The sequence below is a fragment of the Anomaloglossus baeobatrachus genome, chromosome 4 (genome assembly GCF_048569485.1).
Source record: "Anomaloglossus baeobatrachus isolate aAnoBae1 chromosome 4, aAnoBae1.hap1, whole genome shotgun sequence".
Taxonomy (NCBI): Eukaryota; Metazoa; Chordata; class Amphibia; order Anura; family Aromobatidae; genus Anomaloglossus; species Anomaloglossus baeobatrachus.
Window position 1 is genome coordinate 381,383,040 of NC_134356.1, and position 23,463 is coordinate 381,406,502.

General features: G+C 42.6%; 1 protein-coding gene across 4 annotated transcripts in view; it reads right to left on the reverse strand.

Moving 5' to 3' along the window:
* Positions 1-23,463, reverse strand: part of CACNA2D1 (calcium voltage-gated channel auxiliary subunit alpha2delta 1) — a 1,186,557-nt gene that overhangs the window by 714,400 nt on the left and 448,694 nt on the right. For all 4 annotated transcript variants that reach the window (XM_075345217.1, XM_075345220.1, XM_075345219.1 and 1 more), the window contains exon 4: positions 23,201-23,260. In XM_075345217.1, coding sequence (XP_075201332.1) covers positions 23,201-23,260 — 60 coding nt within the window. The remainder of the gene's footprint in view (positions 1-23,200; positions 23,261-23,463) is intronic.

A 23,463-nucleotide genomic window follows, 5' to 3' on the forward strand; every position in this document is an offset into this window, starting at 1 on the left:
GGACTTACCAGTGACCGCTAATCCCCTGAGTGACTGAATTGAGCAGCGCGATTAGCACTGCCGTCACTCAGGTTACCCGCGGCTAGCTGGATCCTCCCCCCATGACCGCAACTCACCTGTGACTTCATCGCTGTCACTCGGGCGACTTGCTGTCACTGTTGGAGGATCCAGCGGTGGCCGCGAGTAAGCTCAGTGACAGCTCAGCTGATCTCGCTACTCACCTCAGTTGCTGCGTGGAGGTGACAGGAGCGGCAGTGTTTTCTGCCGCTCCTGTCACCTTCATGTAGCAGAGCTGGAAGCGACGCTGGACCTCCGTGGATTACGTCGGACAAGGATGTTTTTTTTGCGTACTTAATAAAGTGGTGAACGAGGGTCTTTGTTATTGTTTATTATTTCAAATAAAGGATTTTTTTCACTCATAGACGCCTGCAATGATTAATCTAGGATTTAGTGGCAGCTATGGGCTGCCATTAACTCCTTATTACCCCGATTGCCAACGCACCAGGGCAAATCGGGAAAAGCCGGGTACAGTCCCAGAACTGTCGCATATAATGTATGCAGTAATTCTGGGCGGCTGCTGACTGATATTGTTAGGCTGGGGGGCTCCCCATAACGTGGAGCTCCCCATCCTGAGAACACCGCCTTCAGCCGTATGGCTTTATCTGGCTGGTTTTAAAATTGGGGGGACCGCACGCCGTTTTTTTTAACTATTTATTTATTTTACTGCACAGCATAGACACGCCCACAGACTGCTGTGATTGGTTGCAGTGAGACAGCCGTCACTCAGCGTGGGGGCGTTTCTGACTGCAACCAATCATAGGTGCTGGTGGGTGGGTAAAGCAGGGAATACGAGATTGAATAATGAGCGGCCGGCTTTTTCAAAAGAGGAGAAGCCGTCGGAGCAGTGTGAACGCCGTGCAGCGCCGCTTGGGTGATCGGGGATCGGTGAGTATGAGAGAGGGGGGGAGAGGGATAGACCGACATGGACAGAGAGAGCGGGACAGAGATAGTGACCGACCGACAGAGAGAGAATAGAGAGCGAGAGGGAGAGACCGACTGACAGAGAATAGTGATTGACAGACATTGTGAGACATCACTCGTTTCCAGTGTTTTAGGAAACATGCGATAAATGTATTTAGAAAATCGGATGTCACTAGGATGGTATGAGTGCCGTCCCGTGACATCCGATTTTTTACACGCTCCCATAGACTTGCATTGGAGAGACTCGCAGTAGAAACTCGCAAAAAAGCAGCATGCTGCGATTTTTTTTCTCACTCCGATTTGGACTGAGAAAAAAAATTGCAAATGCGAGCTGAATCATTCACTAACATGTGTACGATTCCAATGAGAGATTTTCTCGCATTGCTCTACTGCGAGAAACTCGCAAGTGAGAAGCAGCCCTTAGTCTGATCAGGGTGCAACTCACAACTTCAATTAAGGGGTTGTTCATTCCCATAATATTAATGACCTATCATTGAGATTGGCTATCAATATTGGATCATTGGGGGTGCAACAACTTGCTTGATAGGCATGGTATATTTAGCACTTATCCCTTGAATATAAGATAAAAGACTGGTAACTGAGGTACCTAGTGATTAAAGATGAGCAAACCTGAGACTTGAGGTTAGAGTTCGAAAACAGACCTCCAAAAAAAAAGCAAAACAAGGTTCGGATTTGATGTTTGAGCGAGTGACGAGTACAACCCACTCAAGCGAACAGCGCTGTGTTTGGGTATGAGTAATGCACAGCCCTGTGTAAACCACGTGCAGTGTTTGATCGGTTCGCATTTGGGTTAAAAGTGTAATCAGATGTAGTGTACACACACAAACCGCTTGAGTGGTTTGCACTTGTCACTTACTCGAAACTCAAACCCGAACCTTGCTTTTCTGAAGGTGGATTTTGGTACCCTAACCTCAAGCCTCAAGTTTGCTCATTTTTATTAGTGATCCGTACAATGCTGGTCAAGTAAAGACAGACTAATGGAGCGGTATTCAAAGTTTATTAGCCTGATGAAACTTGGACTACAAAGCTTGTTTTTTATTTTGTTTTGGTTTTTTTTGTGAAACTAACCTAAAAATGTTTTCTGTAATTTTTACAATAAAAGCAACAGAAATAAAATGAAATTAATTTAAAAATTTCATATTTGAACATACCCTAATATTCACAAATTTGACTCAAAATATTAGCTGACTTGGCTGGTGTCTAGATTGTTAACAACAATCACTCAAACTTTCCCTCAATTATCTACAATTCTGAACCCCTAGCCAAAGATACAGTTCATCTAATTTGTTTCGGAGCAAAACAATGTTAAAAAATTATGTCACACAGTAGCTTAGTTAGAGATTTTCACAGATGGTGAGGGCCTAAAAAGTACCTTGAGAAAAGCTTCCAGCTCACAGGCCTCTACGGTTTAACATGTTTAGAATTAGAATTAGTTATAAATATTCTGGAAAAAAATAGGATCTAATTCAATGTTGTTATGAAGTGCCCTTCAATATATTCTGTTCATAAGATATTGCATTCAGTGTCTGTCCCAAAAGAATTGAATAACATATGTTTCTTTCTTTTGCCCTACATATTTTACTAAAGTTTCTACTGCAGAATAGAACAAAATAAAGGTTTATGTGTCACATAATTATAATAGTTCAGCAGAATTACTAAAATAAAAGCATTTTGCATGAGAAGAAAATGCAATTAAAATAAATCTTATCCCTAAATCCATTTCATCTTTGTTAAAATGTAATTTTAGTATTTAAATATATTGAACGTTCAACAACATACAACAGGAATTATTGTAGAATGTTTTTTTTGTATATTTTTATTAATAAAGTATGGAACTATATATCCTTTTATATCCTTTTACATATGTGTTGCCCTTTTTCCCGTTAGAACAAAACTTGGAACTTACCATGGTGCTGGTCCAAGTGATTGAATCCTGCTTGGTTTTACCATTTCAACTAACATTTAACACCCCAGTTTACGAAAAATACAAATACAAATATAACTAAAAAGTCAATTGACATCTTGAACATTTAAATTCTTAATAGTGAACACATTGCGTGAGTGGATAAGAGAAAACATCTCAATAGCATTGTGTCAATTGAAATGTATCACAATCTTTTTAGCTTTATCTGATTCCAAAGTTATTGGTCCCGATTCATTTTGATTTTTCCTCCAGTTTTATGGAGTAATTTGCACCTGTTTAGTAGCTTTATTTTCTGGGCCTTATTCGCTATACTTTTCGCGGCATTTCTTAAACTGTCTTTTTTTTTAAAAAAAAAAAAATAAATAAATAAAATTCTCGTCAACTTTGCTTATTCAGAGTTTATAAACAGACTCATAAACGGAGATTTTGACCAAATATTACATTTATTTTGCGCCTCTCACTCTTTTGCCACCCTCCTTTTGGAGTAAGGCTTTTGCAGGAAATTTCAATTTGGTGCATTTTTAGGCAAATGTTCAATTTTTTAAAGGATGTTTGGTACTAAAAAGTAAAAAAAAATGGTTAAACACAAGAATAAAAGGTATTTTTTATTTTATGCTAAATTAGTTATGTGTGGGTCATGTTAAAAATTTTTGACCAAAAGCTTCAGTGAATAATACAAGACAAAAAAAAAAAAAGAAAAGTGACTTCAAGAAATCACAAATGATGAATCAGGGCCATAATGTAAAGTGTGAAAATAAAGCATCAGTTTAGTAATGGTCAATTAAGTAACAAAAAGAAATGGCTGTCCAATTACAGGGAACCTGTCATCAGTTTTTTTCACGTCTGAACAAAGACTAGCACCTTAATCAGCATCTGCATCTGTGCTGCATTCCATAAATTCCTACTGGGGCAGAGCCTAAAACATAAATGTGCCTGCACAGTTATATTTTAGACTCTGCCTGCAGTAGCGCAGAGCAAAGTGTGAATTCACAAGCTGGTGATGTTTCTGCACAGGCAAGAGATTTTGCCTAGCTAGGTGGATGATGCAGGAAGCATAAACCACCTCAATCAGAGCAGAAGGGTGCCAATCAGACATGGAGAGGAGAAATAGACACCCCACCCAGGACGCCCATTAGACCAGACAATCATAATTTACATAGGGCGCATGAGAATGTCAAAAGGTTTTTGAGGGGTTTACAGAGGATAATATACACCTTTATGGAATGCAGTGCAGACGCTGCTGAAAGTGCTGGTCTTTGTTTAGATCTGGAAAAAGTGGTGATAGGTCTGTTTATTGTAAAGTGTACATCAATCAGTCATAATATTAACATAACCTGCCAAATTTACTGTAGGCAAACATACAGAAACAAAAGGTAAAACCCCCATGAACGTCCGACGTAATCCACACAACGATCCCGGTTCTGATACATCCAGAAGCTACAGTAATGGAAAATGCAAATGATCACTGCAGCTCCTGAGACATACCAATGGCAGTGGGGGACCCGACTGTGAGAAGCAGTGACTACAGACAGGTCACTGAAGTTCAAAGTCGAGTTTGCACTGTACCAAGTGTGACCCCCAATGACCTTGCTGTTGGATTGCAAAGCATAGCAGCTCAGTAGTCAGGCAATCTGGCAGTCAGGTCACCAGAGTTCACATGTGAGGCTCCCTTGCTGCTCTCAGTGAACTCACCTGAACCCGCTGTAGGATTACCGGACTGCTTTATGGCCATGTCCACCAATCCGACAGTCGAGCAATCTGGCAGTGAGTTCAACTGAGTTCACTGAAAGCAGCAGGGGCGCATCCAGGTGTGATCTCTGATGACCTGACTGCTGGATTGTTGGATTGTCAGATTGTGAGACACGGCAGCACAGCAGTCCAACAGTCCAGAGCTGATAGGCCTGGAAATCTTAAGGAAACCTTAAAGGAGCCTTTAAGGGAGCACTGAAGGTTCCTGTAGGTCTCAGCTGCTGGGACAGCTGGAGGCTATGAACTGTTATCAGAGTTCCCAGCCTCAAGGTGTCCCAGCAGCTGGGAACTGAAAGTAACTTAAAGGTTCCTTTAAAGGCTCCTTAAGACTCATGGACCTCACAGCTGCCAGAAAACATACTGGCTGTGACCTCCGGTAAACTTTTAGGTCATTGGAGCTCACAGCCACTAGGTATCGTGGCAGCTGGTAACCTGGTAACTTAAAGGGAGCCTTTAAGGGAGCCTTTAATATTCCTGGAGTTCATAGCTGCTGGGACACCTGTGTACTCTAGTAATACTTCACAGCCTCCAGGTGTCCCAACACTAGGAAACTTAAGGCTCCTTTAAGGTTTCCGGACCTCACAGCTACTGGATTCTCAGACTACTATGCCATTGTGTTCCGCATTCCAACAGTCAATCCAGCAGTCCAGAAATCTTGCATCAAGTTCATCAGTGGTCACACTTGGTAATGTGGGAACCCGTCTGAGAACTTAAGTGACCTGACTGACATCATCGCTTCTCACAGCTGGGTCTCTCGCTCTCCTCAATGTGTCTCAGAAGCTTAAGTGATTGTTCACATTTTCCATCACTGCAGCTTCTGGATGTAGCATAACTGGGATCCTCGTTTGACTTCATGTGGATTACGTCGGACCTGCAGGGGTGTTTTGGGGGTTAATACATTTGGGAAAGGTGTGTGTTTTTTATTATTTAAAAAAAAAGATTTTTATTTGCGTGTGTATTTCTTACTTACATGGTTGGTAAAAGGGGGGGTCTCATAGACACTTCTCTATTACCAAACTTGGGGCTTGGTGGCAGCTGTGATTTTTGATAATTCAGAGCTGACATCAACCCCATATATTACCCTGATTGCCACCGCACCAGAACAATCAGGATGAGCTGCGTAAAGTGCCACAATTGGCAGATCTAATGGATGTGCCAATTGTGGGGCAGCTGCTGGCTGCTATTTTTAGGCGGGGAGGCCCAATAACCATGGACCTTCCCAGCCTGAGAATACCATTCTCCAGATGTCTCCTTTACCTGCTCCAGTTATCACAACAAGGCATGGGACCACTCGTTATTTTTTCCCCCACTGCACCTGCCAATCACAGTAATACCAAAAGCAAAGATGGCTACAGCATTACTGTGATTGACAGGCAATCCCTGCATGTTTAGTGGCTGAAAATCAGGTGACAAACATGTGGGGAGGGGACTCAAAACTCAAGAGGCGAGTACCAAAATACTCAACGAGTAACGAATATCCTGAATATATTGATATTCATGGGAGTAATGACTATTGCAGAATATATTTACTCTTCACTTGTCATTATATTTCACACAGTAGCCATGTTTTATCTCTACTACTTCTGTGTGAGAGGTAATTACACCCTGTACTCATCTCTTTGCAATGCAAATACAAGTCGCTCTGAAAGCAACAGTCTTATTGCTGACACTAGTGATGAGCGAGCACTAAAATGCTTGAATGTTAGTTATTTGAATTGAGCAGGTCATACGAGTTTGATTCGAGCATAAAGAAATTCAATGGGGAACTCGAGCATTTTTCCAGAAGACTCCCCAGGAGGGCTGGGGAGGCTAGAAAATCATGTCACTGGATTGAAACAGAACTCAAATAGAATGGGTACAGCATGAGGAAGATGCCCAGATGCATCTCTGACTCCCAGGTTGCTGCTGGGAACTAAATAAATTCTTCATTTAAAATAATTACATGGGGTTCCCCACATTTTTGATAATAATCCAAGGTAAAGTAGACAGCTGCGGGCTGGTATTATCAGGCTGGGAAAGTCAATGGATAATGGCCCCTTCCCAGCCTAAAAATACCAGCCACTCCATAATCGGAACATCACATTGTTCTTTACTGCTATTCACAGTCCCCAGAACTGCATTTAAGAAACGTGGACTAAGCCAAGTTCATAGCGGGTCCTTGTGGATTATGTCGGACCTGCAGGGGTGTTATGGGAATTAATAAATTGGTGTGTGTTTGTTTTTTATTTAAAATAAAAGATTGGATTTGTGTGTCTGTGTTTATTTCTTTTGACTTACAGGGTTACATATGGGGGAGGGCTCATAGACCCCCTCCCCACTACTAACCTCAGGGTTGATGACAGCTGTGATATTTGTTTTTACAAATCGCAGCTGTCATTAAGCCCTTATATTAACTTGATTGCCACCGCTGGATGGCAATCAGAATAAGTTGGGTAAAATTACAGAATTGTCACATTTAATGGATGTGAAAATTCCGGGGCGGCTGTGGGCTGCTATTTTTAAGCTGGAGAGGGCCCAATAATCATGGACTTCCTCAACTTGATAATTGCAGCACTCAACTGTCCGCTTTATCTTGGCTGGGTATCAAAATTGGGGTGGGAGGGACCACACGTCATTTTAAAAAATTATTCAATTAAAAAAAAAAAAGAAGCCGTATGGGATTCCTCCCATTTTAATATATAGCCAAGATAATGCACACAGCTGGGGGTTGCAGCCTGTAGCTATCTGCTTTTTCTGTGCTGGGACCCTATGTCATCTTTTCAAATTATTTATTTTTACACTCTGTGTCCTGCCCCAGACAGCTACTGTGAGAGCAATCAATCAGAGATGCTGGATTCCCTCAGTTTGAATGCAGCCAATCATAGATGTAATCACAGAGGGTGAAGGCAGGGGAAGCAGTGAATATGCATGAAATCTAATGAGTAGACCCAGAAGTAGTGTGACAGCCGTGGGAATCTTAGTAAATATAATTTACCTGTTATAATCCATGTAATACTCTGACAATATTATTCCCAGAAATCAAATGTGAGTTAGAAATTCCTCCAGGCGTCTTCCCCATGCTGTTCCATTTCAGCACTTTTCCATCTATTTCAGCATTCTTACAGGTCTTCCAGACCTACTTCAAAGGTCCTCCAGAAAATAACTCAAGTTTCCCATTGACCTGCATTGGATTCATTATTCAGTAAGAATACATGAATAATACAAATTATTCGTCTCGAATAACCCAAACCCGAATATTTTAGTATTCACCCATCTTTAGTGAAGATTAAAGTTAAGCGCGGTTCGCGGTTCTCCAGTTCGCGGCTCGAGTGATTTTGGGGGCTGTTCTAGATCGAACTAGAACTCGAGCTTTTTGCTAAAGCTCAATAGTTCTAGATACGTTCGAGAACGGTTCTAGCAGCAAAAAGACAAGCTAATTACTAGCTGGCTTTCCGCTGTAATAGTGTAAGTCATTCTGTGACTCACACTATTATGAAATTTCAGCGTATAGTGTGCGGGAACAGCGAATTCAGATCACTGCTGTTTGGATAATGGCGAGCGCCATTTTTTTTTTCCCTTGTCTTCTTTCCCTAAGCGCGCGCGTGTAGTGGGGCGGGCCAGCATGTCAGCCAATCCCAGACACACACACAGCTAAGTGGACTTTTAGCCAGAGAAGCAACGGCATGTGTGATAGGATGTCCATGTCCCATGTCCCTGCATTATAAAAATGGACATTTTCCTCCAGCACGCCATTATCTGCCTTCTGCGTCTTGGTGTCAGTCACCGCTGGCGTAGCTCCTGTCTCCGATACTGCTGTGTACGCTCTATACACAGCGCTATACAGAATAGGGATAGAAGTTTCTTTCAGCCCTTGTAAGGGCTAATACCGGCAGGGTCAGAGCCATAGGTGACAGTCAGGTCCGTGAAAACAGATTTTAACAGCTACACAAGATGACAGCATCTGTGTAGCTAAGGTCAGGGATTTCCTCGCTGCATTTCCCCATTACGATGGATAGAAAGGGAGGCTTCCTTTCCTCTACCCAGACCCACAACCCTGCCACTGTACTCTCCTGCCCTTTGCACACTCAAGCTCATTGTTACTAAGCTATTATACTACCAAACACTGAGTAAACTTAGTGGCATCCTAAAAGTGGCTGTTGGACTTCCATTAGTGTCCCACTGGTGCAAAGCTATTTGCAGCACCACTGCATTGCACACTCAAACTCATTGTTACTAAGCCATTATACTAGCAAACACTGAGTAAACTTAGTGGCATCCTAAAAGTGGCTGTTGGACTTCATTATTGTCCCACTGGTGCCAAGCTATTTCTAGCACCTCTGCATGACACCCTCCTGCTCTGTTTTTAATAAGCTATAATAATAGCAAAAAATGCTGCCATTTAGTGGCATACAAAAAGTGGCTGTTGGACTTCCATTAGTGTCCCACTATTGCAAATCTATTTCCAGCACCTCTGCATTGCACACTCAAACTCATTGTTACTAAGCCATTATACTAGCAAACACTGAGTAAACTTAGTGGCATCCTAAAAGTGGCTGTTGGACTTCCAGTAGTGTCCCACTGGTGAAAAGCTATTTGCAGCAGCTCTGCATGACACCCTCATGCACATTTTGCTACGCTAATTTTATAGCAAACTCAGGGCATTCCTTGCTGCATTTGATCATTCGGAGGGATAGAAAGTGAGGCTTCCTTTACTGTCCTGGTACCCACAGAACACGGCCACTGTACCCACCTGTCCACTTTTGCCACGCTATTTAATTTGCTGACTCTTTTTCTGCCTTCCTAAAATTGTCTGTAATACTAAGTTAGTGTTCCTTTGCTGCCATGCAAGGTACAACACATGTGCATTCTACACTCCTTTCCATTTCTGGAATGCAATTATTAACTGCAGGTAGTCCAACAAATCTGTGACGAAGGTGCAGGTGTGGATATAATGTAGCTTGCATCCAATGTTGGTTTTCTCGATGTCTGACAGCTCAACAATACCATCTGTTTCCACTTCCAAAACAAGTGATGACCTGCCAATCACACTCCCTGTTGCGTGTAGAGGGGTGGAAGTTCAGTGTGAAAAACCATGTGAGACTACTGTCTCCACAGTCACAGAGGATGAAGAGCACGCAGATGCACTTGATGGGGCAGGCGGTGGTTGCACAGGCACGCTAGGCCGCATTGTAGCACAGTGAAATTCACATTGCGACTTATGCTTCATTTTAAGTCGTGTACAGGGTGGGCTCTCCAGTATGCAGCAAAACCAGGCAACAGGAAAAGGACTCTAGGCAGTTGGGTTGATAAATGATTGTTTAACTTTACCAAAACAAACAATAAGAACCATGCATACAATTTAAATAATTGAACAATCTATTCTGTTGCCTACTACCTGCTAATCCCTCTGCGTAGCAGTAATTGTGTGTTTGTGCGTGTGTGCGAACACGACTTACCAGTGGCGCATCACAAGAGCTTCCCAGTTATCTACCTAAACATAGACAAAACACATTACCCCCCCTGAATACCCTTGTTAGTTGAAGCCTCACAGATAAGGCAGATGATAACCGTGTGAATGCAAACCACACAGCTCTGCAACACAGTCATGGAAATCTTGAAAAGCAACAGTCAATGCAAACATGTGTCGCTGTCCCTCTATGATTTAAACTGTACGTGACAATTTAACAGTGCAGAGGCAGCAAGTCTTATTGTCTATAAATAGCCGGCCTACCCAGAACAGATATGTGTTTTGCTAATAAAACAAAGTGTTGCGTGCCCGCATTATTGTCTGGGCACAGCCTACCATACCCAGGTACTGTGATGTCCAGTTGCCAGAAATACAGACTTTACGCTCCTCTCACGGTAAGCAGTATAGACAGCACCGTAAGAATGTTGGTCTGTGGCACAGGATGCTGCTCACTGGCGTTACGGTACTCCTCAACAAACTCCAAAATGACTCCCCTCAAAATTGAACAAAGTGTTTCCACGATCGCTCCTTGCTGTAACACACACCTTTAGCTTTTCCTTCTGTTCATAGACAGCATCTCCAAGTCCACACCCGAAGAGCAATTGCTCCTCCACGTCTAAGTGTGGAGAGGCAGCAAGTGCGCATGCGTGTGCCGATTTACCCAGCCGCAGCCTAACTACAGTGTTTTGCCTAGTGAGTATGCTCAGCCTGACTGTGCCATTCCTGAGGCTAAGTCTTCATTTCGGGATACAGCGCATGCTCCCACACTTAGTGCGAAAAGCCTCTTTGCACAGGTACTTGCACTCCGTGCCGGGTCTAAGTCCTGTTTTGTGCCTAGACACCATGCTAAAGCTGATAGTCTTTTTTCAGAGACTGTATTTCATGCTACTGAGCATGCTCAGGCACTTACTGCATCAGAGACTAGGTCCGGTAATGAACTCTTTGGCCCTGCCCCTGATGTGGGGGGCCCATATAGACCAGAGGGCATCAGGTGTCCTGACGATGTGGCCAGGCCACTCCCAAATGGCTTGCAGAGGCCCACCCCTATGACTTGTCACCTCATTATTGATGGTCAGACGAGGACTGGTGAGGTGTTTGTGTCGTGGCAGGTCATGAGGTCATCATTGAAGTTGCGGTTCCAAATAGGACGCTAGTTATGCCACTCATGACGTGTCACTCTGCTTTTGTCTCCAGGAGGTGCATTGTGGTCCACCCTGGTTTGGGGCGGACGTTATGGACGCAGGTTATAAAACGGGCTGGAGCCAACAAGGAGGTGCGCAGTCTTCTATTATGCTCCGAAAGAGCACACCTCCATGTGTTGAACCCATTGCGGCTTTAGGCCAGAGGTAGGCAGGGATAGGGCGTCGATGCAGGCCGCCACCACAGTTGGTAACGCAGAATGGTTAAGACCAGCTCCTGTCCTACCAGTCCTGCTTGTGCAGCCCAGTGGCATTAACAGGCCTGCTGCTGCTGATGCGCCTGCTGTCCACAGGTGTGGCCTTAATGCACACGGTCAGTGTACTCAATGGCCCCTGTAATGTTAACAGGGAGTTCCTGGGCTGGGTGGGCGTGTGGACCCTGTGACGCTAACAGGGCTCCCAGTCTCCAGATCTGAGTGGTGTCTAACTCGGTTCAGGCTACTATTAGTTTCATAGCCACACAGCTCTGTATCCTCCACCTAACCTTCCAGTTGCCAACCTCTCCTTTTCCATCTGGGAGCACGGTGGACACTGACTGCTGATGGGGATATATACCTTTCTCTTTCTTTTCTTATTAATTTTCGTTATATAGCGGTAACAAAGTATATACCACCTTATCCAAATCTGCCAGTCCCACCGTAACAGATGGTGTTTCTTCAGCAAATGTTACTTTTGCTTAACCACCAAACCCACGGACAAAAACTTTTTCCCCCTTTCCAACACACCTGTTCCCCTTTCCACCAGCATCTGTCCTTTTTCAACTCATTTTGTATATGACCAAAAGTGCAACTCTGTAGGTACACCGTACTCAATGCCATCTCAGCACAGCAGCCAGCCCTCGGTCCCTCAGATGTGGACAAGTAAAAGACCATTTCCTCCTATCCATGACAAAGCGTTGAGATTCACTCTGTGCAGCACTGGTGTTTAGTGGAAAAGCAGATCTAAGATTGCGTACCACCTTCTGTAGATACTCCTGTATACGTGCGTCCCTTTCTATGGCAGGAATTATTTCGCCAAATTTTGTCTTGTACCGGGGATCTAACAGTGTGGCAACCCAGTAGTTAGCATTACTTCGAATTCGTACAATCCGAGGGTCATGTTGTAGGTAGTGCAGCAAGAAGGCACTCATGTGTCTTGTGCATCCAGGAGGACCAAGTTCTTGGTGTGTTGGTGGCAGAGAGGGGAGAATCGTGCCTCCTTCCTCTGCCCTCTCCCCCCAACCTCGCACAACCGAAATGTGAGCAAGCTCTCACTCATCTGCTGAGTCTTCCATGCCCATCGCCAGTTCGTCCTCCATTTCTTCATGGGCTCCTGCACCTTCCTCAACACTTTTTGCTGATACTATGCGCCCTTGTTAATCCCTCTCCCCCACCATGACTGCCGCCTAGGTGCCACTGACCATCTGGACCTCGTAGATTTTGTTATCCCTTCCGCATATGACTTTTCCTGTACTTCCTCCCCTTCCTCTTGTCCCAACATCTGAATCCGAATAATGCTTACAGTGTGCTCAATCATGTAGATGACCAGAATTGTCACGCTGAGAATGGCATTGCCAGTGCTAAACATCTTCGTCGACATTTGTAAACTGTGTAGAAGGGTGCATAGGTCCTTGATCTGACACCACTCCAGCAGCGTGATCTGCACCACCTCTGGATCAAGTTAGGCCAGGCTATATGTCATAACGTATTGCAGCAGGGTTCGGCGGTGCTGCCACAATAGCTGCAACATGTACCGATTCAAATTCCTGCGTGTCGGCACATCGCATTTCAGGCGTTTAACCACCTGACCTAAAGACTTCTGGAGCGACGAAAGTTGTTGAGCTGCTGTGTGCGAACGATGGAAGTGAGCACATAGCGAGCGTACCCGCTGCACAAGGCCATGTAGGCTGGGATGGTGTTTTAAAAATTGCTGGAGAATTAGATTCAACACGTGAGCCACACAAGGCACGTGTGTCACATTGTCACGGCGAAGGGCCGCACCCATGTTTGCATCATTGTCACACTCGGCCTTCCCTGGCTGCTGGTTGAGTGGAGACAACCATTTTAGAAACTTGGTCTCCAGAGCTAACCGTCCACAACTTCTCAGCGGTGTGACTCACATTTCCCATACATTTCAAAGTAAACATTTGACCGCATGATGGCATTGAGCTCTGCTGCCAGCATAGTAAGGAGGTGTGTGGTTTTCCTTGTGCACAGTTACAAGGAAGGGTGCCCTGACCACACAGGGTTTTTGCCAAGGTGAAGGACCCACACGAGGTTGAGGAGGCAGAAGCAGTGTATTAACTTCTACATACAGAGGAAGGATTGATACAACTCGTGGGGACATCAAGACTTGTACAGCAGACCCTTCTCCATCTCTCCCCATAGTAACCCATTGCCCAGTCAGCGACATGTAACGCCCCTGTCCATGCTTACTGGGCCAAGTATCTGTGGTGAAATGCACCCTGTCACACAGTTTCTCAAAGAAGCGGTGATGTTTGGTGCGACATGCTGGTGTAGCGCGTGCACGCCTTTGTTGGAGAAGGAGTGGCGCCTGGGCATCGGCTCTCGGGGCACTGCGATGGGCATAAGGTCTCGAAAATCCTCGGTTAAAAAGGTTGGAAAGGAAGCATTTTGGTAGCCAACAGTTTGCAGATGATGAAACTCAACCTCTAAGCCATGTCATGCCCTTTTCAAAGCATCTAAAACACAGCAAGGGGACTCCAACCACAGTCTCCCTCGTTTCCACTAATTGGGCCACACACACCTTACTTGACTGGCATCAGTTGACCCCCATTTTCAAGATGAAAAAGATGCTTTGCATGAAACACTCTCAAAAATACGCGTGCCTTTCACCTCCCCTGGATGACCCAGGGGAAGAAAAGTCCTCAGAGCCATGACTTGTTCATCTTGGTTCTTTTTTCAAAAGCGAGGGGACTCCAACCACAGTCTCCCTCGTTTCCGCTATTTGGGCCACACACACCCCACTTGACTGGCATCAGTTGACCCCCATTTTCAAGATGAAAAAGATTCTTTGCATGAAACACTCTCAAAAATACGCGTGCCTTTCACCTCCCCTGGATGACCCAGGGGAAGAAAAGTCCTCAGAGCCATGACTTGTTCATCTTGGTTCTTTTTTCAAAAGCGAGGGGACTCCAACCACAGTCTCCCTCGTTTCCACTAATTGGACCACACACACCCCACTTGACTGGCATCAGTTGACCCCCATTTTCAAGATGAAAATGATGCTTTGCATGAAGCACTCTCAAAAATACGCGTGCCTTTCGCCTCCCCTGGATGACCCAGGGGAAGAAAAGTCCTCTGAGAGCCATGACTTGTTCATCTTGGTGAACGTTAGTCTGTCCACATTGTCAGTGGACAGATGCGTGTGCTTAGCTGTCAGCACACCCCCAGCAGCACTGAAGACACGTTCTGAGAAAACGCTGGCTGCGGGATACAACAAGATCCCCAAGGCGTACGTGGTGAGCTCAGGCAATTTATCCAGATTGGAAGCCTAAAATGAGCAGGGCTCAAGTTGCACAGTAATGGCATTGATGTTCCCTTGCATATACTCATATCTGTGTCTCCTCCTCTTTTTCCTTGTCCAGCTCCTTTGTTTTCGCATGAGTATATGTCCTTGTCACTTTCCCATGTGTTTGTGTTGTGTTGTGAGTTGTTTGTCACCTTTTGGACACCTTTGAGGGTGCTTTCTAGGTGTTTTTAGGTGTTTGTGATTGCCTGCCATTGTTTCCTATGCGGTTCGAGTGGTTCGTCGAACATTCACCGAACCGAACTCGAACGGGACCTCCGTTCGACGAACCGAACTCGAGCCGAACCACGGCCGGTTCGCTCATCTCTAGTGAAGATGCCAGAGGGTAAGTATAATACTAGGGCAGGGAGGTAGGTTAAAATCAACACTCCAAAAGTGTTTATTACAATACAGCTATTCTAATCTGTTCGCAATGGCTCAAAACAATTACAGAACTCAAGTTTCACTTAATCTCAATAGTATAATTTAGTAACGGAAGCTTAAAACAACATCGTTGTGGGAAATATTTCTTTATTCATGATATAATTACAAATGTGTCCTTGTTGTTTACATTTGGGGTTTTTAATATGAGAAACTAGTATTCACTTTCACTTGTTAAGTACATAAAAGTGATCCACAAGGTGCAAAATTTGAAACACTAGATGATTAAGATACTGTGTGATTAGTATACAAAATAGCATGAAACTGCCCAAAGCACAGATGCAACCTCTGACAGTTTAATAATTACTCTGTGCTGCCATACAGTGCCTTGTGAAAGTATTCACCTAATTGGTATTTTTCATTTTATCTACCTCACAAACTGCAGTTTCATTTTTTTGGGGGAGGGTTTGCATTAGTTCATGTAAAGAACTTGCCTACAACTGTGAATACTTGTTTCTCTTATTATTCTGAAGCAAACAATAAATAGGACAAAATAACTGAAAAATTCAGTGAGCATAACTATATACTCCCCTAAAGTCAGTACTTCCTAGAGCCTTCTTTTGTGGCAACTAGAGCTGCACGTTAGTTTGGATAAGTATCTGTGAGCTTTCCACATCTTACCGCTGGGATTTTAGCCCATTCCCCAAGGCAAAACTTTTCCAGCTTCTTCAAATTAGATAGTTTCCTCTTGTGAATAGCAATCTTCAAGTCTGAGAACAAATTCTGAATTGAGTTAGGGTCTGGGCTTTGACTAGGTCACTCAAACACATTTACATGCTTTCCCTTAAAGCATTGTGCTTTGGTGAACTTCCATCCCAGTCTCAGCCACTGATAGACTGAAACAAGTTTTGTTCAAGAATATCTCGGTATTTCACACAATCCATCTTCCCTGTCCCTGCTGCCATAAAACATCCCCAGAGCATGATGATGCCACCACCATGTTTCACTGTGGGGATGGTGTTCTTGGGGTGATGAGCTATTTTGATTTAACACCAGACATAGCACTTACCTTGATGGACAAAAAGTTCATTTTTTGTCTCATCTGACCACGGCATCTTTCTCCATACATTTGTCTTTTTGCAGACTGAACAAGAGCCTTTCAATTTTTTCTGTAAGTAAAGGCTTTTTTTCTGTCCATCTTTAATACAGGCCAACTCTTTGGAGTGTACAGCATATTATGGTCATATGGACAGATATTCCAGTCTCTGCTTGGGAACTCTGCAGCTCCTTCTAGGTTACCTTTGGTCTTTGTTTTGCCTCTATGATTAATGCCCTCTTTGCCCAAGCTGAGAGTTTTGGTAGGCAACCCTCTCAACAGGTTTGTTGTGGTAACATGTTCTTTCCATTTAATGATAATGTATTTGATGGTGCTCCGGGGGGGATCATCAGAGATTGGGATTATTTTTTAGAACCCAACCCTAACTTGAACTTCTCAACAACTTTGTCTCTGACTTGTTTGGAAAGTTCCTTGGTCTTCATAGTATTGTTTAGTTAGTAGTGCCTTTTGCTTAATGGTGTTACAGCCTGTGTGGCCTTTCAGAAAAGGTGAGCATGTACTGACAGACCATGTGACACTTAGATTGCACACAGGTGGACTTCCTTTCACTAAGCATGTGACTGATGAAAATAAATGTTTGCACCAGAAATGTTTAGGCGCTTCATAGCAAAAGGGGTAAATACATATTCAAATGGCAATTTTTATTTATTTTATCTCATAAGTTTAATTTTTGCCTATATTTTCTTACTGCACTTCCTCAACTTAGACTATTTAGTGCTGATGAATCACATACAAATCTGATTACAAAAATATTAAAACACAGGTTGTACTATAAAAAAAATAGGTAAAAATCCAAGGGGGTGAATACTTTTGCAGTATAACATGGACCTATTGAACCACAATGAGCTTAAGTTTGGGACTAAAATCACTAAGCGACCAACTAAAGATCTTTTTATATGTGATTTTATCATTTCTGATATTGCTTATTTAAATACGATAAACTGGTTATTGCTTCGTTATTGTTTAGTCCGAAAACAATACTTCGCTGCCTGCATTTCTTAAACCACTACATAACAGAACAAATTGTTATTTAACCCTTTCACGACCGAGGACGTACCGGTATGTCCTAAGTCATGTCGGGGTAATCCCCGTCGGCTGCTGCGGTGAGCCGGTGGTGATCCCTGCAATGTCTGCTAATAAAAACAGCAGACATGTGCGGCTAACAGGCGCAGGTGGATCCGTGACTTACCCGTGTCTGTTAATCCCTTAGACCACACTGTCAAAATGTGGCCGCGGTGGGGAATGTGTCGTTCTCTGCCGCCATCGGAGGCCCTGTGATGCAATCATGGGGAGCCGATGGTTGCCATGGTATCAACAGTTCATGTGATGATTCCTGTTGCTATTATGACTTATTTTCTGTTAGAGCTGGCGCTCTATAAACTCTAACATGGATGCTGCATTACTGCTGATCAGAGCTGTGTAGCTGTGTAGAAATGTGCAGAAATGAACAAGCGATCAGACTGCTGCCTCTTATAGTCCCCTAAAGGGACTAATAAAAAAATAAAAAAAGTTTTAAAAAATTTTAAAAAATAAAAAAACCTAAAAGTTCAAATCACCCCCATTCACCCCATTAAAAATTAAACAATAAAAGAAAAAAAAATATACAAACATTTGGTATTATCGTGTTCACCAAATCTATCAAAATATAAAATCAATTAACCTGATCAGTAAATGGCGTAGCAGCAAAAAAAATTCCAAGCATCAAAATTATGTTTTTAGTTGTTGTAAATTTTGCACAAAATGCAATAACAGGCCATCAAAATTACGCATCTGCACAAAAATGGTACCGTTAAAAAGATCAGCTTGAGATACAAAAAAATAAGTTGTCACTGAACCCCATATTCCAAAAAGTGACAACACTACGGGTAGCGGAATATGGTGCAAAAAGTTCTGAATTTTTTTTTACATTTTTTTTTTTTAAAAAAAATGTAAATTTAAATCTATGAACTTCTACCAACCTAAGGCATCACACTGATACATCAGTTTTATAATGAAAATGGTGAAAAAAATATCCCAGAAAAAAATTGTACAATCGCACTTTTTTTTTTGCAATTTTCTACACCTGGAATTTAGTTGCTGTTTTCCAGTATACTATATGGTAAAACACATGGCTTAGTTTAAAAGTACAGCTCATTCCGCAAAAAAACAAGCCTACATATGGTAAGATTGACTCAAAAATAAAAAAGTTATGGCTCTCGGAAGAAGAGGAGTAAAAAACAAACACAAAAAAACAGAAAATTGCCCAGTCATGAAGGGGTTAAAGAAGATCTCCCACTAGCTTTTTTATTCAATAATATATTACATGGGTGTATTAATATACTCACTGGTGTCCTGTGCCATTCTTCTCATATTCTCCGTGACGTCACAGCAATTTCGACCTGCCAGGTCACTCTATGCTCTGCGCCTGAGCCAGAAGTCTCTTTACAATGTAAATCTATGGAGCCTCGTTCTCATATTCCATAGACTTACAGTGTAAAAGAGCCTTCTGAGTCATGCAGAGCGCAGTCTGCAGAGGGGTGACGTCATTCAGATGCAGAGAAGAACGGCACTGCACACTGGAGAGAGCGGCAGTGGGTGAGTATATTAATACACGCACATTTTACTACATGCATCTACACACACATTTACTGAATAAAAATGTTATTAGGAGTGCTTCATCAACTAAATGCATCCCATACCGTTTAATCACGTTATGTAGCTATAAATGTTTTATAGGTAGACTATTATAACATCCATAGCTTAATCACTTGCCAATATGTATTGCATATGTATGGCAGAAGCCATTGACAATTATCATTGACAATACAGTACAGTGTAATACAGTCATATTGCAGTGTATTTTACCAGCAATCAATCAAGCGAATGCATTTTCAATCACCTTGTAGGACTAAAAAAAGAAAGCATAACATTTACATATTTTTACCAAATAATGAATGCTGTAGAATTGCTTTTTTTATTCCCAAATACACCCCACAAAGAGTTTGCTTTTTTCAATAAATTGTATAGTAAAATATATCGCCATTAAAGAATAGAATTCATCTCGCAAAAACTGAATCTATATATGACAATCTCAACAGAAAAAAAAGCTCTGGATGTTGGAAAGCTAAAGTGAAAAAAATGGAAGTGCAAATAGATAAAGGGCCATTCATTAAGACTGGCCTTGCACACAACAGTGTTAATGAATAGGCTCGCTGCAGTACAATGTGCCTAATTCATTCAGAGGTGTATGGCACTTAATGGATTAGGCACTTCTCTTAACTGGCATGTGCCTCTGACAGAAATGTAAAGGTGAAAAGAGTGACAACAGCATCCATGGTAGCAAAAAGTATCTTCTTTATCAATACATCACATATTACAGGAAGACAGCAAGATTTTGACATTACAAGATACACTTTATAGGTCTTTATCAAGTGATAGAAAACAGAGTACACACCCACATAGTTATATTACTCTCACCAATTAAAAACATCATATGATCAGCCAATTCAAATGGCAGTAACATGAACACAGAATTAAAAGATGCAAACCTCCTGATTACCCTTGATTGTGCTTTACTATTCTCTCTGCCCAAAACTAAAGTGTCCAACCCCACGGAAAAAAGGGGCTGAAGTGTGATGGCAATACAGAAAAAAAAAAAAAGAAGAAAAACAAAGTAAACTGCTAACTTACAGGAACAAACAGTAAGAGACTAATGAGAAAAACAAGAGTAGTAAGGCAGCTACAAGTGTTAACACCACAATCACTCACAACAATAAAGTACTACAAAAACCAGTAAGTCTGGATGACAACATCTCACGAGACCAGTGTAGAGAAGCTATAGCTGGCATTAATGGAATAGTCCAGCCAGCATATATAGGAGGGGAGGGAATGTGACTGGCTCAACCACAGCATGTGATCAAAGGAGATTAACAAGCAGCTCAGCTGTGAGCAGATGCGCAATCAGAGAAGTTAGCAAGTAGAGTTCCAGAATCTATAGTCTCTACAGATCTTGATGCCGCTATAACAGTTGGTGATGTTTGTGAAAACCTCCTTGTGACAATACTAGAGATGAGCAAACCTGTTAGATAAAGGCTTGCCAAACTCAGTGTCATGGTTCCACCTCCCCGTCCACATGGATAGGGGGTGGAGCATTCTCTCGGGCCTCACGTCCGGAGCTTGTATGCTTTAAATTCTGTCATCTCTGGTGAACCAGCGCCGGCTATAAGCTTAGCACTGCTTTGCCTGTGATTGCTGGTCCCTGTAACTGTTGCCTGATCCGTCCTTCCCCTGTGCTCTGTCTGTGTTCCATCTCACCTCCTTCCTTCCCACAATAGCCCCAGTCGTTCCCCCTTCTCCTACCTCCCCTCTCGGTTGCTTCCTCTGGTACTGACCTCGACCTGACCTCGATCCCGCTTTTGCTCATTCCTTCAGTCTTCTTTCTCACCGTACTGTGTATTACCTGGCCTGCCTGACCATCCTTTGCATGCCCTGTGGCCTCTGCATTCTGGCTGACTCTGCAGGGCAGTGCTCCAGCACACAGTGTGTCCACCTCCATGCTGATTCAGCTCCCTCCTACTACAGATTCTCTCATCTCTGGGCATCACAGATTTGGCCCTATCTTGGATCTCCTCATACCTAACCGACCGAACTTTCAGCATCTCCCATTCTCACACCACTTCCTCATCTCGCCTCCTATCTGGCGGTGTCCCCCAAGGCTCAGTTCTTGGACCCCTGCTGTTCTCCATCTACACCTTCGGCCTGGGACAGCTCATAGAGTCCCATGGCTTTCAGTATTATCTCTATGCCAATGACACACAGATCTACCTCTCTGAACCTGACATTACCTCTCTACTAACCAAAATTCCACAATGTCTGTCTGCTATTTCATCCTTCTTCTTGGCGCGATTCCTAAAGCTTAATATGGACAAAACAGAGTTCATTGTCTTTCCTCCTCCTCACTCAACTCCTCCACCAAGCCTTTAAATCAAACTTGATGGTTGCTCACTCTTCCCAGTCTCACAAGCATGCTGCCTTGGAGTAACCCTCGACTCTGCTCTATCCTTCAAGCCAAACATCCAAGCCCTCTTCACCTCATGCAGACTACAACTCAAAAATATCTCCCGGATCCGTGCATTCCTTAACCAAGAATCAGCAAAAACATTAGTACATGCCCTCATCATCTCCCGCCTTGACTACTGCAACCTCCTGCTCTCTGGCATCCCTTCCAACACTCTTTTACGCCTCCAATATATCCTAAACTCTGCGGCCCGCTTAATCCACCTCTCCCCTCGCTATTCCCCAGCCGCACCACTCTGCCAATCCCTTCACAGGCTTCCCATCGACCAACGACTCCAGTTCAAAACATTAACCATGACATAAAAAGCCATCCACGACCTGTCTTCTCCTTACATCTGTGACCTAGTCTCCCGGTACTTACCTGCACGCAACCTCAGGTCCTCACAAGATCTCCTTCTCTACTGCTCTCTTATCTCCTCTTCCCATAATCGCGTCCAAGATTTCTCCCGTGCCTCCCCCATACTCTGGAACGCTCTACCTCAGCATATCAGACTCTCCCCTACCGTGGAAAGCTTCAAGAGGAACCTCAAACCCATCTCTTCAAACAAGCCTACAACGTACAATAACCCTCAGTCCAGTACACCACTGCGCAACCAGCTCTGTCCTCACCTATTGTACCATCACCCATTCTCTGTAGAGTATGAGCTCTCTTGGGCAGGGTCCTCTCTCCTCCTATACCAGTCTGTTTTTGTATTGTTAATGATTGTTGTACGCATACCCTCTTTCACTTGTAAAGTGCCATGGAATAAATGGTGCTATATTAATAAATAATAATAATACCAATTACACAGCATTTCAAGACATTTTGGTGCCATACATCAGAAAGATCCAAGAAAAATGAGTGTAACTATTATAGATCATATAAACAATAAAGATCCAGATTCTTTAGCAAGACTGATTAAAAAGAAAAGTTACTGGATCTTCAAACTTGGTACTCTGACCCCTGAAGAAAACAACCTTACTTTAGATAATGTTGCTAAACATTAAAAAATAAGTGACAAATGAATAATTAAATAGCGATGCTTACTGGACAAAAATTGGGATTGAAACACAAAGATATAAAAGTTGGGGAGTGGCACTATAATAGTGTAGTATTTTAATATTATGGAAATAATAACCCTAATACTAATTTCCTGTCTTTTTTACATCTCCATAAGTCAAAAGGTGCAACATATTATAGATGGTACCTTGATACACTATAATACTATAATATATACTAGATAGGGCATACATGAGCATGAATACTGTGGATGTGTGCACCTATAGAAGTAAATTAATTTTTTAAAAAAACCTGTAGATTATGATATCCAAATGGACGATATATATGAAGAGAGGTGCTAAAAAATGTTTGGGGTTTTTTTTATATAGTTTTTAATATAATGATGATAATTTTCTCTATATGTACATTTACACATACTTTTTAAGATTTTTTTTAAGTTGTATTAATATTGTGACCTATAGAAAGAAATATATACTTTTATCTAGACTGATTTAGGTAACATAGGGTTAATCTTAATCAGCTTGGAATTAACTAATAACACACACACACTAATCTGTATAGGATTTCACCTATAAAATGTCATTTGTAAGGTCTCCTTATATCACCTGAGGAAGACCACATACTGTTTGTTGAAACGCATTGTAGCTTATAAGAGACCATTAATAAAAGGTTTGTTTTTCAAAAAACATCCCCTGGTTTCCTATATTCAGTTATAGCACTGCATTAGCCAGACATTTTGTTTCCTCATAAACTTTTCATGTAATGTCAGAAAATCAAGCCAAATTTTGGAACTCTTTATGAAAATATGTATGAAACATACCCCAAAAACATCCCTCCATTGATGTGCTCCTTGTATCTCTTCTGCTTTTTCTGCAAGGTGCTGAAAGAAACAAAAAACATTGACTTAGTTTTTTGCCCATATTAAACCGTGAAACAGCAATGTTTCTTAACATTCTGCTAAGCCAAGTAGCCATAATTCATATAAATTACATCAAAGTACCCTGGAAGCTATGATTATATGCTGTAATACACTTAGAAGCATAGTATGAGAACAGTGTAAGTACTACCTTGAGACACTGTGTA